Source organism: Oncorhynchus mykiss, chromosome 24 (genome assembly GCF_057628025.1).
Source record: "Oncorhynchus mykiss isolate SJ-2025 chromosome 24, ASM5762802v1, whole genome shotgun sequence".
NCBI lineage: Eukaryota > Metazoa > Chordata > Actinopteri > Salmoniformes > Salmonidae > Oncorhynchus > Oncorhynchus mykiss.
Window position 1 is genome coordinate 10,938,244 of NC_143045.1, and position 17,387 is coordinate 10,955,630.

The following is a 17,387-nucleotide window of genomic DNA, read 5'->3' on the forward strand; positions in this document are numbered from 1 at the left end:
GGCACAGTCAACTTAGTGTATGTAAACTTCTGACCCACTGGAATTGTGATACAGTGAATTATAAGTGAAATAATCTGTCTGTAAACAATTGTTGGAAAAATGACTTGTGTCATGCACACAGTAGATGTCCTAACCGACTTGCCAAAACTATAGTTTGTTAACAAAACATTTGTGGAGTGGTTGAAAAATGTGTATGTAAACTTCCGACTTCAACTCTACATCTCTGTTACTATCTGTGGCCTGGTCAAACCCCAGTGCATAAGTCATCCAGATACCTTAGAGCTAGGAGGTCTATACACACATCCTACCAATATGGCTGCCTGGTGAGGCAGATGTACTTGAGCCCAAAGTGCCTCTATCACACACACACACACACACACACACACACACACACACACACACACACACACACACACACACACACACACACACACACACACACACACACACACACACACACACACACACACACACACCACTTCAACTGTATATACATAATCTCTCACCAGGAATAGAGGTGCCAAGAGCCACAAACACCACAGCAGTGACAGTGTCCCTGAGGCCCACAGTGCAGCCAAAGTGGGAGGCCAGGTCCCCGATGATGGCAGTCAAGATACCGATGACCGAGATGGACACGAAGAAGCAGGCCCAGCCATTCCAGTACTCGGTGGGCGGAACGAAGGCGAACAGAACCTTCCAGAACACCGTCAGAAAGTGCATGACGTAGTCGTAGCAGGATGGCAGACGCTCTTCACGCCCCTCCTCGTCATCGTCATCACCATCCCCTGGGAGGTGGATACAGTAAAACATAAGAGACTTATGCACGCGCTCACACCAGTGGTGGTTTGTGCCGTTTAAGACGAGGGAGGACAATATATATATTTTTTTATAAGCATGGCCTTATTTCTATTACAGCATATTGGATGACTGTCATTCATATTCCATTCACCCAGATCAATGTAAGATTGATACGTTTAGGCTACTATATGCCTATACCGATCAGGTTGCTACAACCTAGCCTTTGAATGAAAGTTTACAACGTAGGTGCACAGGTCGAGAGAAAATAATGATTAATCAAAGTGACAGACAGTGACACATTCAATACCGCCTTGCACACTCTTGCCTGCTTCTAGCTGGTCTAGGGTGTAATCATTAGGACAAAAGCTGCAAACAACAGCTGTTTGTGACCAGGCAAAAAAACCTTTCCAAGCCAAACCTTCATATCATAACCACTAACCGCTACACACAGCCATTGTCATCAAATTAGCTAACGTCATAGTCAACTTAGCTACTAGAACTAACGAGTTAGTAAATCCTTTACAATCATGCAGTATAGTGTTACAGTCAGAAATCAGTTTAGCAGTTACACCGGCGGGCAATGAATTAATAAAACCAAAAGCTTCCCTTGATTTGGAAGAGTTCCAGTGTTGGATACCCATAGCCAGCTACCTAACATAGCATCCCTCTTTGTTTGAGTAGGCTAAACTAGCTTTCTGCATTCGCTATCTAAATAAGTGAAACTGAAAAAAATGACCATCTCTCGCTCGCTTGTACTTCATTTTGGAAGAAATTAATTTGTTCAGAACTGTTCAACGATTGTCTTTCTCTCTCTTTGAGTCAACTACACACCACATTTTATGCAGTGCTAGCCAGCTGTAGCTCATGCTTTCAGTACTATATTCATTATGATTCCTTGATTGGGTGGACAACATGTCAGTTCACGCTGATAGGTTGGAGGACGTCCTCTGGAAGTTGTCATAATTACTGCGTATGTCTATGGAAGGGGGTGAGAACCATGAACCTCCTAGGTTTTGTATCGAAGTCAATGTACCCAAAGGAGGACGCGAACTAGATGTCCTCCGGCTACAACATGGTGCTATTCCAGAGAGTGCTGTTGAGGTTAGAGTTGCATCGAAAGAGTTGCTTTCTCAGTTGCAAAAGCAGCAAGGACTTTCACCAAACTTCAATCAGCAAACGACAGAATTACCTTCACTGCAAAACAGTGTTTTTTAATAAATGATTTAGTATAGTTTTATCTAAAAAGGATAAACTCACTAAGGATGGTCCTCCCCTACTTCCTCTGAGGAGCCTTCACTGGTGCCCACGCCAGTGAAGGCTCCTCACACACACACACACACACACACACACGTTTTCCCTGGTGTATTGTTATATTCATGTTTATCTGTAATGAATATAACAGTCCACCAGGGGGAGCTTTTACACCAGACATAAACAGTCAGACATCTCTCCCATTACCTCAACACTGTGGAAGACAGCTTTGCTTTCTAAAGTCAATATTACACTTTATAATAGATATTACCAAGATAAATATCACAGAAACCTTTTTATATGAAGTCTGCGGGTTTGCAATTATCACCTTTCAAAACAATTGTTTCCTGTTATAATGAGGATCCCGAAAATAAGGGACTGTGTCCTCACTTGTTTCCCCTTGACATTTCAAACTTAACGAGCAAGCTAACACTCACTCCCTGAATGAAATGCTTGGGCAGCTCTTTGGAAGAACAACAAAGGACTCCAAATATTTGATGTAATTATGGCTCTGGACAAAAAGCACTCAGATCACTATTCAAAGCATGAGCAAGAAATGACATTCATAAAGCAGCTGTGAAGTCCTTCATTATGGCTCCAATCCAGGCTTGAGCAATGGCCGTCCTGGGGGCCGTATGACCTGGTTCAATACGGCCTGTGGAATCGTACTCAGATCACATCAAGAATTTGCGATAGTAACGTTTTGAAAAACGTATTTGTTATTCAAATGAAAAGCCAAATGAATACTCACCTTTGTGTAATGATTTAACCCCCATCGCTTGTGGGATAAAAACAAAAAAAAATGTAACCTTTATTTATTTAACAAGGCAAGTCAGTTAAGAACACATTTTTATTTACAATGACGGCCTACCCGGAGCAAACCCAGACGACGCTGGGCCAATTGTGCGCCGCCGTATGGGACTCTCAATCACGGCCGGATGTAATGCAACCTGGATTCCAACCAGGTACCACAGTGACGCATCTTGCACTGAGATGCAGTGTCTTAGACCGCTGCGCCACTCGGGAAGGCACATATAAATAACAACTGCTTGAGGAAAGACAGTGACTGACAGGCTGACACACACTTCGTCACAGTTACAAATAGTAGCCTAGAAATTGAGCAAAAATGTGTTTTTCAAAGATTTCAAAGAAAAGGAAAGTAGACAATGAATGCAGGATGTTCCAGCAAATATTTCTTCATTGAGGTATCAGGGAAAGCTGTGTGCTTAGTGTGCAAAGAGAGCATCTCTGTCTTGAAAGACTACAACTTGTTCCGACACTTCCAGACGAAGCGTGCAGAGAAATATAGGGATATGTTTTCTGAGCAGAGGGTAAGTGCATCGAAAGAGTTGCTTCCTCAGTTGCAGAAGCAGCAAGGACTTCACCAAACTTCAATCAGCAAACGACAGAATTGTGAGAGCTAGCTATGTACTGTCCCACGAAACTGCTTAAACATAGCAAGCCATTCGCTGAGGGCGAATTCATTAAAGAATGTTTAATTGACTCTGCAGCAATACTTTGCCCCGAAAAGAAAGAGCTGTTTGAAAATGTTTCCCTGTCAAGACGAACAGTGACACGACGGGTTGAGGACAAGGTAAAGCATTTCACCGATTTCTCCTTGGCCCTGGATGAGAGCAGTGATGTACGTGACACGGCGCTGTTGATATTCTTACCACTTTGAAATTACAGAGGAGCTTCAGTGCAGTCAATGAAGAGCACAACCACAGGGAAGGATTTATTGGAGGTTAATAAGTGTGTGGAAAAGCTGAGACTCAGGTTTGAAAAGTTATCCAGTGTGACCACTGATGGGTGCCCAAACTTAAGAGGAAAAAACGTTGGCCTTTTGAAAAGGATACAAGATCAAGTAGCTGAGCTGAACCCAGATCAGAGAATGATTTTCCTGCATTGCATTATTCATCAGGAGGTGCTCTATAAATGTGTTCTGAAAATGAGCCATGTTGTGGACACAGTCCCTACAGTGGTAAACTTCATAAAAGCAAAATCTTTAAACCACAGGCAGTTTGTCTCACTGTTGGAAGAGACAGAGTCGGGTCATGCAGATCTCCCCTACCACACAAACCTTTGGGGAAGGTGCTTAAAAGGGTGTGGGACCTGAAGTCAGAGATTGCTGAGTTTTTGCAAATGAAAGGAAAATATGTGGATTCCCCTCAACTAAAAAGATAAAGAATGGCTGGCTGATTTTGCCTTCACCGTGGACATCAGGGCCTTCATGAATGAACTGAATTCCAAACTACAAGGGAAGGGCCTTTTTGCACATCAGATGTACAGCCTTGTCAAAGCCTTCAAGGGAAAATTAATCCTCCTGACCTGCCAAGTAGAAGCCAACAATCTCACGCAACATCCAACACTACTAGTCTGTTCCCTGTCAGATGACCAGCGGGAGAAGTATACATCGCTGCTGCGTGCTTCCAACAGTAAGTTTTCTCGTCGTTTTGAGGATTTCAAAGTGTTAGAAAATGACATGCCGTTGGTTTCCTCTCCTTTCCTTGGTTGGTTTCCTCTCAATGTGGATAACGCTCCCACTGACCTGCAACTTGAGCTTATCGATCTGATGCAGTGATTGGAGAACTATTCAAAACAATGTCACTGATGAGGTTCTATGCATCTCTCGATGAACAAAACTTTCCAAAGATTAGGAGACATGCTCAGAAGATGTTTGTAGTGTTTGGGTCAACCTATGTATGTGAACAGACATTTTCAGTGATGAAATATAACAAGGCACAGATCATTTCTTACGGACTCTGACCTCTCGGCAATCCTGCGCATAGAGACGTCAGAAACTATACCCGACTTCACTGCTCTAGTCAATGCCCATCAGAGACTTCACTCCTCACACTGATTGAGTAGTTTAAATGTAATGTTGAGCTCTCTCTCTTTCTTGTGTTTTTGTGCACACCCGTTAAGAGTTCTGTCCGTGGTGCTGAATGCACAGTGTACTTTTCCCTCCGTGTAGTTCATTGGAAGTTTTAATAATGAAGATACCTACCAAAAGGAGAACATGGATGTGGTTTACCTCTGTGCATGTTAAAAAAGTTAAATGAGTAGCATATCAGGACGTGATTTACAGTAGATATATCTGTCAAAACAACATGTAATCCTGTAATATGATTCTGGGCCACGACGGCAAAATATATTCTAATGTGGCCCTCCATGGAAAATAATTGCCCAGGCCTGCTCTAGTCAGTGTGTGTGTGTGTGTGTTGTGTGTGTAATACAATGTCAACAGTGAGACTCACGTTATTCATCTTTCTCTCACTCAATAGAAATCACACACACGCACAAATACCAAAAGCTGACCTGCGCTGACAGTCACAGCTTCCACGAACTGCTCCCTCCAGGAGTGAGTGCCAATCACAAGGGCCAAGTTGGTCTTCTTAATGAGCTTGTCAACGGTGCTCTGCCAATCACAAACAAAATGCGCATAGTCAACATCCTATTATAGAGAAGAAGGCAAACTCATGTGTGTGACCGGAACACTAATGGAGAATGCCTAGAAGAGTTTGAGGAAGTGGCATCGTTACCATGAGGAGTGCAGTAATAGTTGACCTTTTATTAAGATCCCCATTAGCTGTTGCGATAGCAGCAGCTACTCTTTCTGGGGTCCATTTCTGGGGTAATATGAATTCCCAATAGCAGTATTTGTTTTCACCGCACACACGCACACGCACACACACACACACACACGCTGTGGTCCTTATAAACACATGCTGTGTTCAGGCTACTGACGGGAAAAATAAATGCAGAAAATCGGCAATCAAAATAAACGTTGTACCACAGAAGCCAGGTTAATTTTGCGAAGCCTATTTGATTCGGAGTTCGGACATATAAACTTTGTATGTGAAAACTAATTCTAAGATGCACACTTTCCGTTTTATCCGAACTCACGCCACTCGCGCATAAGAGGGAAGCTTTGGCTACCGGTGCATAGATCAAACGCACCGCTGGGACAATGATTCACCTTACATGTCCTAATCATGTGAAAGAATGCTCAGAGAAGCAGATGTTTTCACCAGCGTAGGTTTACTTCGATTTAACCTTACGCCGATGTAAGATCAGCAGAGTAAAGGGTTCACATGACTATTGCCATTGTCGGCCTACTGCCGTAATCCAGTTTAAGATTGAATTATTAGAGTATGTTTACACCAGTGGAGGCTGGTGGGAGGAGCTATAGGAGGACGGGCCCATTGTAATGGCTGGAATGGAATCAATGGATCGGTATCATACAGAGCAAACATTGGGAAATCACACGTTTGATTGCGTTCCATTGATTCCATTCCCGCCATTACAATGGGCCCGTCCTCCTATAGCTCCTCCCACCAGCCTCCACTGATGTAAACGTATTCTATGACTGCCAGGGTATAGGAGCTGCCTGGGCATACAGTATGTGATGCTCAGCGGTAGTCGTTTTTACTTGTTGATGTGGAAACTTCACCTGTGTAAACACTTCTCACTGGTCTTTTCTTTGCGTACGGCCACCCATCCATAGAGCTAACAATGCTATTAAACGATGTGACATTGATCTAGGATTTCATAAAGCCAAGTGCCAGTCATTGAAATGACTTGAGAGTTCAATTACCTGTTGTGTTTGTTTTGTGCTGCTACAAATCACGAGTGACAAGCGCAATCTTATTATGCATAACAAATGAATCTGAATCAAGTCAAGAAGAGGCACACGGCCTGATTGGATGAAATCCCGAGGCATGTTGCTATAGGACTTAAATGAGCTAGCTGTCGTCCGTCACAACCGTTGGTTCACTTGACGAAAATATTGATGAATCAATTAGCTTAAACACTAACCCTTCTGAGGACCGACACTGGGCACAGTTGAGGGTCGTTCCACCTCGAAAAATCCAATGCAAGTCAATGGTACCTATATTAGCCTTTTCATCCTTCATGCCCAAATCATCCTAAAGTATCTAAAAATGGATTGTGTTAGTCAATGATGTTACTTATAGATGATTTGGATATGCTAATGTAGGGACAATTGACTTGCATTGGATTTCTTGAAGTGGAATGACCCTCAACTGTGCCCAGTGTCTGTCCTCAGATGGGTTGGTGTTAAACCAACTGTGTGGCTCTGGGGCTGTATGTGATCTTGGATCAGGTTTGCCTAGTAGATAACAATGAATAAGATTATATGGAACTGATCGTAGATCAGCACGCCTACCATGTGATGCTCGATGCATTTACTGAGCGCTGATGTGGCCAATCGAGTGAAGCAGAGGAGAAGAGGGGCTATATACCTTGAACTCATAAGACTCCTCAATGACCACCTCCAGCCGGCTGTGCTCCCCCAAGATGGGCTTTCCCATCTCTGCAATGCGCCTCGCCTCCTCCTCCTCTGCACTCATCTGGCCATCAGGATCCTCTAAGAGATAGGAGACAGGAGGGATGAGATCGATAGAACATTGAAGGGAATGAGAGGGGGGGGTGAGGGAAGAGAGAGAGAGGGGGTGAGGGAAGAGAGAGAGAGGGGGTGAGGGAAGAGAGAGAGAGGGGGGTGAGAGGAGAGAGAGAGAGAGGGGGGGTGAGAGGAGAGAGAGAGAGAGAGAGAGAGAGAGAGGGGTGAGAGGAGAAAGAGAAAGAGAGAAATTGAAACTCAAACATGCCAACATGCCTCACAAACAGATCTTTCAAGGCCAGTGTCCTATCAATAATTGAGTTTGAGTCAGCATAATTTCCTCTTCATACAGTACATCACTCATGTGCATTAGCCCATGTATGTGGAGACGTGGGGGAGGGTGAGTAGGAGAGATGAGAGGTTGATGGTGAATGTGTGGGTGCGATGGGGAAGAAAGAGTGAAAAAGAGAGGAGATAAGGAGAGATTAGTGGGGTATATTCATGAGAAGATGAAAGTAGGGCAGTCTGGGAGACGTAGCAACAAAAAGATAGCCAGACATTTTGTTGGGGAAAGAAATTGTGGAAGAAACAGACAGAAGGTGAGTTGAAATGAGGGTAGATTTATGCTGAATTGAGGCGGGCAAAGACCAATGTCCCAAAGTGTGATTTAGTGGCTGTTAATACAATTGAACTGGACCAATAGGGTCCTCAGAAAGCCGCATTTAAAATAACACCTCAAATACACTATAAACAGCTGGGCAAAACCCATTCTCCCTGCTTCCATTCAGCATCATATTTCCTATCTACTTATAGCGTATAATTACTCATCCTCTCATTGGAGGGACGACAAAGATGGTAAGCCGTGAAGACGCACGGGAAGCTTTGTTTGTGTGTCGTCGTCGCCGCGTGGCGAGTGGGCAGATATTATTCCTCTTAGTTCCTCTCCTCTGCCTTCAAAGCACAAGCTGTAATTATGAAAGTAGCAGAGAGCCGCCAGGCACCACATGGCAACTGTCCCACTGTATTTCCCCAACGGTCCAGCTCCTTCACCGTGTTGCTCTAACAGGGTTACACCAGATACTAAATACTAATACCAATACACTCTAATGATGAAGTATACTGCTGGTCTGCGGTTACTGTGGGTAAATTACAGCACCATCATCCCAGGGCCCATATTCACAAAGCAGCTCAGGGTAGGAATGCTGATCTAGGATCAGATCCTCCCAGCTCGTGTCCATCTCTTTTTTCATTATGATCTAAAATGCAGAACTGATGCTAGATCAGCGCTCCTGCTCTGAGACGCTTAATGAATATGGGCCCTGATTGGGTAAGGCTCTTCAACACCTGTTTAAGACGTGCATTAGAATAAAGTGTGTCATGGGACACTGCTAGACTACTGTAGAAGGACAGTACTCTAATATTTATCCAAGAGAAGCCAGTTGTGCGATATATACGCATATAATATTTATCCAGGGATGGATACAAATCGATGTGAGAGTGATGCATTTTATGGCGCGAGCAGGTCCTTCTCATGGATTTATACTGTCAATAGACTTGTAAATTATGCAACAGTGGCCAAGGCAACACTGGGTGCTAATCCCTAAGTGGCTAACCGCAACAGAGGTGTGAACAAAATAAAGATTCTTACAATGTTCTTCCTCAGCTTTTAAGGTTCCTTGGAGAAGTCTTGCCCGATAAAGAACCTTTGAGTTAATTGTCAGCTTCTTGACCTGGCATCTGCGGTTCTTCAGAATTCTAAAAGGCTCTTGAAATGTATGGAAGCCTGCAGATGTGTCCCTTTCATAGCACACAGCAAATTGGCCAGTGTTGATTAAAGAGTTCATTTAACAATGTAAAGAGTTAAAATAACACTCAGTGGTGTAAAATAACCCCAGAGTTAGTGTTAATAACCAGAGTTGAACCAAAACCACACCCTTTATTATCATATTTCCCAGCATGCTCTATTGCAAGTAGATTTTTAGAATTGTTTGTTTAAATATCTATGTTTTTGCATGTACATTGATGAATTCATTTAACGTTAGACTCAGCGATATGACATAGATGCAGAAAGTAAACGGCTTAGTGGGTCAATTTCTGCAAAAACTAAGAGCTTGAAGCTCAACTTATCCACTGTTTTGGTCGTAAGAGCATGAAGCGAACCCGTGCACATGCGCAGATACTGTGCAACTCATCTCAACTCAATATCTGCTGTGCTGCTTGTGTGCCGAGTCTACATTTAATATTATGCTACTCAAATATAAATAACATACATTTTTCTAAACTAATCCAATCTGTTACTTGGATTTATTGCACCCGCTACTGAAATGGTTGTTTAAATGAATCTCATATCTCAGTCTTCCCAACACTGGCAGTCATTCTGAATGCAGGTTGTGAGTGAATACAACTCCAAATGTCGGATATCCCCAATCTGTCTGGATTCCAATAGGAATTGCACATCTCTTTGTAAACTAGCATAATGTGATTGCAGGCAGGATTAGGGTAAAACTAAGCCCTCAGAAGAAGGCTTCATGAAATATGTATTGTCTTGTCTTGTCTTAAAGAATGACATGTTAATGACAATGTATTCACTTGAGATCTCACTTGGTGAAGGCCACAGGACTGAGAATGGATGAAATCAACAACCATGTCTCTGTCACTAGCAATCACAGTTATGGGTGGTACTGGTAACTTTAACGTTCACTTGAAAAGGCACCCTGGGAAATACGCAAGTAAGGCTTAAAACTCTACAGCAGGGCTATTCAATTCCAGTCCTGGAGGCCCAAAACATGTCCGGTTTTGGATTTTCTTTCTATGGTTCTTCATAGACCCTTAAATTGATGTTGTTATATAGTGTACCAACTCATGTGAAATGTTTGTTGTTGTCTTTATGGATGATTCTAATCCAAAATCAATTCCCCCCCTTGGGCCTTTAGGGATAATACAACGTTCTATGTCTGCTGTTTCTAGGCTGGTTGTGTGAGGCACGTTGCTGATGGTCTTACCTTGGTTGAGCAGAAGGGCTGGAAGACAGAAGAAAGAACGGTCAGTACAGCAGTCCAAACTCCAGACAAGTCAAAGTGCACATCATTACACTTCCCTGACCTTGAGAGGTTTTACCAACTAAGAGCTCTGATGTCACGACAGCTATTGTGAACTCTCCTCTAAGTGCCTCAGTTCAGTAAAAACAATCTCTCTCTCTCTCTCTATCCCACCATCACTCTCGCTCTCTATCCCACCATCACTCTCTCTCTCTACCCCCCCATCTCTCTCGCTCTCTCTCTCTCTCTATCCCACCATCACTCTCTCTCTCTACCCCCCCATCTCTCTCTCTCTCTCTCTCTCTCTATCCCACCATCACTCTCTCTCTCTCTCTATCCCACCATCACTCGCTCTCTCTCTCTATTCCACCATCACTCGCTCTCTCTCTCTATCCCACCATCACTCTCTCTCTCTCGCTCTCTCAAAAACACAGGCACGAAACACACACACTAGACCTATTTCCTCTCTGTTTTCTTAGCCTCACACACAATTGGACATCAGCAGGCTCTCTGGTTGGCTCTGCAACTCTGAAAGATCTCTACTTGTATCTTCATCTCACCAGTAAAATTGAAAATTCCTTCTTTACCAAAAAAGCTACCTATAGTGCCTGACTGGTACTAGCTATCAGGCCCAACTCAGTCAGTGCCTGAAGTGCGATGAAAAAGAAACAAGTACTTAATTGTAGCGTACCTGGGTTTGTGTTTTAGAGCCAGTATTCTATAAGAGGTGCCACAACTCATTAAAGGTGCAGTTCTCCATACCAGTCAGCACCAACCCATTCCCAACCACTGACATCAGGAAAACAGAAAAGGACACACAGCACACATACACACACACTACAAGTACACACACCTGAGATTCCCCTCTTCAGCCAGCGTGGTTCCTCTAGTACGATGAAGAAGTTCTCCTTTTTCTCATACTCCTCATCGTCAATGATCCTCACCTGCAGGGTCTGACTGCACACGCACACACACCCACCCACACAGGTCAGTACCCGAGGTCATTAACCAACAAATAGATTAGACTGTCTTATTTAACTTTATTCAACAGTTAAAGGGATCAGTGGAAGGATGTGATCCCAGGGGTTAGTCAGGGATTTTGTTGTACTTTACAGAGAGAGCTCACCTCACACACACAGACACACACACACACAATCTTGTCCTTAATGTAGAGCCTCAAGGCTCTCTTTCCCTCCCAATTATCCATGAGCTAACCATGCGCCACGTACAGCCATCAAGCAACAGGCAGGGAGGGGAGCCGCACAAAGCCAGACAAACGATGGCTTCCTCCCCGGGAGGCCACCCCAGACAAATTAACAGGCACAGCTTGCACTTAAATCACAACAGAGGACCCGCATCAATATTTCATCACTCCACGGCTGAATAATTCAGATGCAGACATGCACACCAGTCAGGGAGGGGACACCCAGTGGTCTGCAACACAGAGGGGCATCACCCCTGCTGTATATCATTCCCTGTGGCCCAATCCTCATCCACTGCTCCATCCCTAATCCACTGCTCCATCCTTCATCCACTGCTCCATCCCTCATCCACTGCTCCTTCCATCCTGTGATTCTACCTACTGTAGGTCCTTTACTGTACCACCTACTATAGGTCCTTTACTGTACCACCTACTGTAGGTCCTTTACTGTACCACCTACTGTAGGTCCTTTACTGTACCACCTACTGTAGGTCCTTTACTGTACCACCTACTGTAGGTCCTTTACTGTACCACCTACTGTAGGTCCTTTACTGTACCACCTACTGTAGGTCCTTTACTGTACCACCTACTGTAGGTCCTTTACTGTACCACCTACTGTAGGTCCTTTACTGTACCACCTACTGTAGGTCCTTTACTGTACCACCTACTGTAGGTCCTTTACTGTACCACCTACTGTAGGTCCTTTACTGTACCACCTACTGTAGGTCCTTTACTGTACCACCTACTGTAGGTCCTTTACTGTACCACCTACTGTAGGTCCTTCACTGTACCACCTACTGTAGGTCCTTTACTGTACCACCTACTGTAGGTCCTTTACTGTACCACCTACTGTAGGTCCTTTACTGTACTACCTACTGTAGGTTATTTACTGTACCCACTACTGAACAACCTTGGCCTCTCTTGGTGATTAACCCATAGGTTCCACCGCACCTCCCCTTACAGAGTAGTGCAGGGCTAGCGGTCAGCTTTTACACAGGCTGATGAAAAGAGGAAATAGGAGGGGGTGAAGGGGAGGAGAGGAGGGGGAGTTGGAAGACGTGTTTCACTTTTTTTATTATGCTCATTAGTCCTGATAATGTCTCCCAGGACATTGTGCCTGAAAATGTCACCACAGCAACAGTCTCCCTGTTGGCAGAGCAAACATAAACAAGTGAAGTGAGAGAAACAAAGAAACAAAGAGAGAGGGAGAAGAGAGAAAGAGGGGGAAGGGAGATATACAGATGTAGGAACTTAATTTGAGCCATTTTGCTACAGCAGGAAAACAATCCTGCAGCAACAGGAAATGTGAATTAATATGTGGATTATAATCAATGGACATTTTTGTAGTTACTGATCAATATTTTTTGGGGAAAAAATCTAGTCTGAAATTTCTAAGTGGGAATTACAAACTTCAGAAGCTTTTTAAAACCTTAAATACACTACACGTTTTGCATTTACTGCATTGCAGGAACGTTCTCCTGCAACAGGGTGATCAAATTAAGATCCTACATCTGTAGATACAGGAGAGAGAGAGAGAGAGAGAGAGAAAGAAGGGAAAGATAGATACAGCGAGATGAGAGCGAAATTAGAGCTGAATGAGAAATAAACAAGATGTTGAAATGACCATTACTGTGCAAATTTTGTGGCAAGAGAGAAAGAGAACCAGAATGAGTCAAGACTGTGACATGAATACAGATAGTGTGGTAATATAGCATGATAATATAGCATGATGTAGCCTACTTTAAGGCAGCAACACATAGCAGTGTGAATACAGTATTGGCTATGAGTTGAGCACAAACACACAAGCCATTGATGAGCTAAAGCTCACTCCAGGTTGGCGTTTACGAATAATGGAGAACAGTAACTGGCATGGAGTAGTGAGAGGGAAGGGGGAGGGAGGGAGGGAATGAGGGAGTAGGGGAGAGTAGGAAACAATGGTGTGTGGATGTCCGTCCATCAGTACTCACGTTGTCTGGTCGTTGGAGAACTCCAGCTCTCCCTGGGTGTCCTCGTAGTCCACGCCGCCCCCCTTCGCCGTGCCCTCCTCCGTGTGATAGGGCAGGATCACCGTGCCGCGGGCGCCCGAGTTCCGCACCACTGAGATCTCCATGGTGCCAACACTCTCGCTGACGCGCACCAGCCGATTACGGAATGTGAAGAATCCAGCATGGTCGTCGTCCAGGATGGTCACCGTGGCGACCAGTGGCTCCACCAGGCGACCCTTGGGTCTCGCACCTGGCTCATCACTCTCGAACATCCCCTCGGCGTCACCGATGCGCAAGTTGAGCAGCCGCACAAAAAAGTGCTCGTCCTCCTCGAAGATGTCATCATCGATGATGCCGACCTGGAAAAGGTGTAGGATGGAGGGGTGATGAAGAATTGATTTTGATTTTATTAGGATCTCTTTTAGTCCTCATTTGGACTAATCTTCCAAGAGTCCTTAAACATTCAAATACAACTTATAATACGATCACATTTTCACATATCACACTGTTACAGACACCAGACATAATACACTGTTACAAACAGATATAATACACTGTTACAGACAGATATAATACACTGTTACAGATATAATACACTGTTACAGACAGACATAATACACTGTTACAAACAGATATAATACACTGTTACAAACAGATATAATACACTGTTACAGACAGATATAATACACTGTTACAAACAGATATAATACACTGTTACAAACAGATATAATACACTGTTACAGACAGATATAATACACTGTTACAGATATAATACACTGTTACAGACAGACATAATACACTGTTTCAAACAGATATAATACACTGTTACAAACAGATATAATACACTGTTACAAACAGATATAATACACTGTTACAGACAGACATAATACACTGTTACAAACAGATATAATACACTGTTACAAACAGACATAATACACTGACATATTGACCAGATAAATACTCTAACAGTCTGAAAAGATAGACTGATTCCTTCATCTACCATAGCCCTGCACAACTTCCCTATGTATTATATTTAAATGGTATTAGTATTGTTTGAATTTACAGCTGAAGTCGGAGGTTTACATACACCTTAGCCAAATACATTTAATCCTAGTAAAAATTCCCTCTCTTAGGTCAGTTAGGATCACCACTTTATTTTAAGAATGTGAAATGTCAGAATAATAGTAGAGAGAATGATTTATTTCAGCTTTGATTTCTTTCATCACATTCCCAGTGGGTCAGAAGTTTACATGCACTCAATTAGTATTTGGTAGCATTGCCTTTAAATTGTTGAACTTTGGTCAAACGTTTTGGGTAGTCTTCCACAAGCTTTCCACAATAAGTTAGGTGAATTTTGGCCCATTCCTCCTGACAGAGCTGGTGTAACTGAGTCAGGTTTGTAGGCCTCCTTGCTCGCACACTCTTTTTCAGTTCTGCCAACAGATTTTCTATAGGATTGAGGTCAGGCTATGTGATGGCCACTCCATTATCTCAACTTTGTTTTCCTTAAGCCATTTTGCCACAACAAATGGGAAGACCCATTTGCGACCAAGCTTTAACTTCCTGACTGATGTCTTGAGATGTTGCTTCAATATATATCCACATAATTTCCCTTCCTCATGATGCCATCTATTTTGTGAAGTGCACCAGTCCCTCCTGCAGCAAAACACCCCCACAACATGATGCTGCCACCCCCGTGCTTCACTGTTGGGATGGTGTTCTTCGGCTTGCAAGCCTCCCCCTTTTTCCTCCAAACATAACGATGGTCATTAAGGCCAAACAATTCTATTTTTGTTTTATCAGACCAAAGGACATTTCTCATAATATATCAAAGATACCAAGTTTGGAAAGCCTTTCATTGATGGATTTTAACAAGTCCACAACTTGGCTTTGGTTTGTTTTGCTGATTGGGTTGGTTGGTTGTCCTTACAATGCTTGAATCCTCAGAAACCAGCAACATGTTTCTTTGAGTTCGTAAGTATCTCTCGTCAATGAATCGTTCAAGCTCTTCAATGGATTCTGAATCATCCAGCGTGTTTTGCAGGCAGAGTAAAACAAAAAGAACAAAACAACGGATGTATCTTTCCGGATCTGTATAGGCCGTCGGTAGAGACACGCAATACACATTCATTAATTTATTTTTTAACTATTGTGTACTCACTCGTCTTTGGAGGAAGTGCCAGTCTTTAAAAGGATAAGAGAAACACTGTTGTTTGAAGACAGAATGTGACAGCTGTTACAGACCACAAACGCTTGAGAGAGACGCGTCAAATCAACCTCACTGATCGTCAAAGACTTGGGACACTAAGGGATTGATCGCTGTAGTCACTCATTCATGTCTAATGGTTGACAAGCTACTGTGATGAAATAACGCAATTGAGTTGTTCCCTAACTCGCTCTCTCTCTCTCTCTCTCTCTCTCTCTCTCTCTCTTCACATTCCTTGTTTTCTCCCTTTCCTCAACACCTCTCCTGCGATCCAGAAATACACATTCTCTTTGTCCTCTGTCTAAGCGTGAACATGAAATGACGTGAAAACTACGACAAGTTCAAAGAGAGAAACATCCTCTCCAAGGACAAAATACTTCAAAGCCCACTTCCTCCTTTTTTACTGTCTCTCCCACTCAGATTAAGTCGTATCCCCTGTCAGTCAGGACCATGAGGCAGACTTTAATATGCTCTAGCTTCCGGAAGACTCTCCAGTTCTACTGGCTCCTCTAAGACAATATGAGACAGTTGATCAGGGCCAGAGAGGACTCTAATTCAGAGGGTAATCGGTTTCTACGGCTGTTTTCTGCTCCTTCCATTACGTGACGTCTTGATCTGCCCACGACAAGCAGGTCTAACGATCTAGCTGGGGATCTGCTTGGCAGCACAGTTGTGCAATGCTTCTTACTATAATTGATTATAACTGTACATTACTGTTTACCTTCCTTCCCTTCCACTGACCCCTCACCTTGATCTCCTTGCGGGTATCTCCGGGTTTGAACACCAGCGTTCCCTCGCTGTACTCGTAGTCAGACCCGGCGTTGGCCGAGCCGTCCTCGGTCCGGTAGTCCACGTAGAAGGTACTCTCCCCCAGGCCCCCTTGACACACCACAGCCAACCTCAGTACGCCGCAGTTCTCCATACACTGGCTGTGGGTGCTCTCGAACGCCAGGCGGCTGCACTCAGCCAGGTCATCGTCCTCGCAGACCACTTCCTCGTCCACGGCGGCGGCGCGGCGAGAGTGGTCGGCGGCGTGCCTCTTGAGCACGTTGCCGGCGCCGGTCATCATGCGCGTAGCCTGGATGCGGTAGAAGGCGCGGCTCTTCTGTTGATGGAGGAGGGCGTAGTAGTTGGCTAGATCTACCAGCTGATCCAGTTCCTTGTCCGGAAACTTCTGCTTCAGCTGCTTCAGGATGCGGATCACCTGGGGGCAGAGGAACAGGGGGTCAAAAAGAGGGACACAGACACACAACCTCGACACAGAGATAAGGTTTGTGACTCTTGTAGGTTCAGCACGTTAGTAGCTCTTAATGGTCTCCTTTGCTCCAGTGTGTTTGTATGTGTGGTTGAGGTGGGTGTATCCTCTTCTTCTCTCCATCTCTTTTTACTCTCTCTAGACCTATCTATTCCTGACAGGTGCTATGTGGGTATACATGAATGGGATGAGTATATCCTCCATAACCTCTCTCTCTCTCTCTCTCCCTCCCTACTGTACATCTCTCTCTCCCTCTCTACTGTACACCTCTCTCTCTCTCTCCCTCCCTAC

At 44.0% G+C, this 17,387-nt stretch overlaps 1 protein-coding gene across 1 annotated transcript in view; it reads right to left on the reverse strand.

Moving 5' to 3' along the window:
* The window catches only part of slc8a2b (solute carrier family 8 member 2b), a 104,273-nt gene that overhangs the window by 7,313 nt on the left and 79,573 nt on the right, over positions 1-17,387 (reverse strand). The window contains exons 6-12 of the mRNA XM_036961149.2: positions 16,590-17,045; positions 13,618-13,994; positions 11,303-11,406; positions 10,414-10,431; positions 7,314-7,438; positions 5,368-5,467; positions 507-785 (exon numbers count right to left, since the gene is read on the reverse strand). Of these exons, the coding sequence (XP_036817044.2) occupies positions 507-785; positions 5,368-5,467; positions 7,314-7,438; positions 10,414-10,431; positions 11,303-11,406; positions 13,618-13,994; positions 16,590-17,045 (1,459 nt within the window). The remainder of the gene's footprint in view (positions 1-506; positions 786-5,367; positions 5,468-7,313; positions 7,439-10,413; positions 10,432-11,302; positions 11,407-13,617; positions 13,995-16,589; positions 17,046-17,387) is intronic.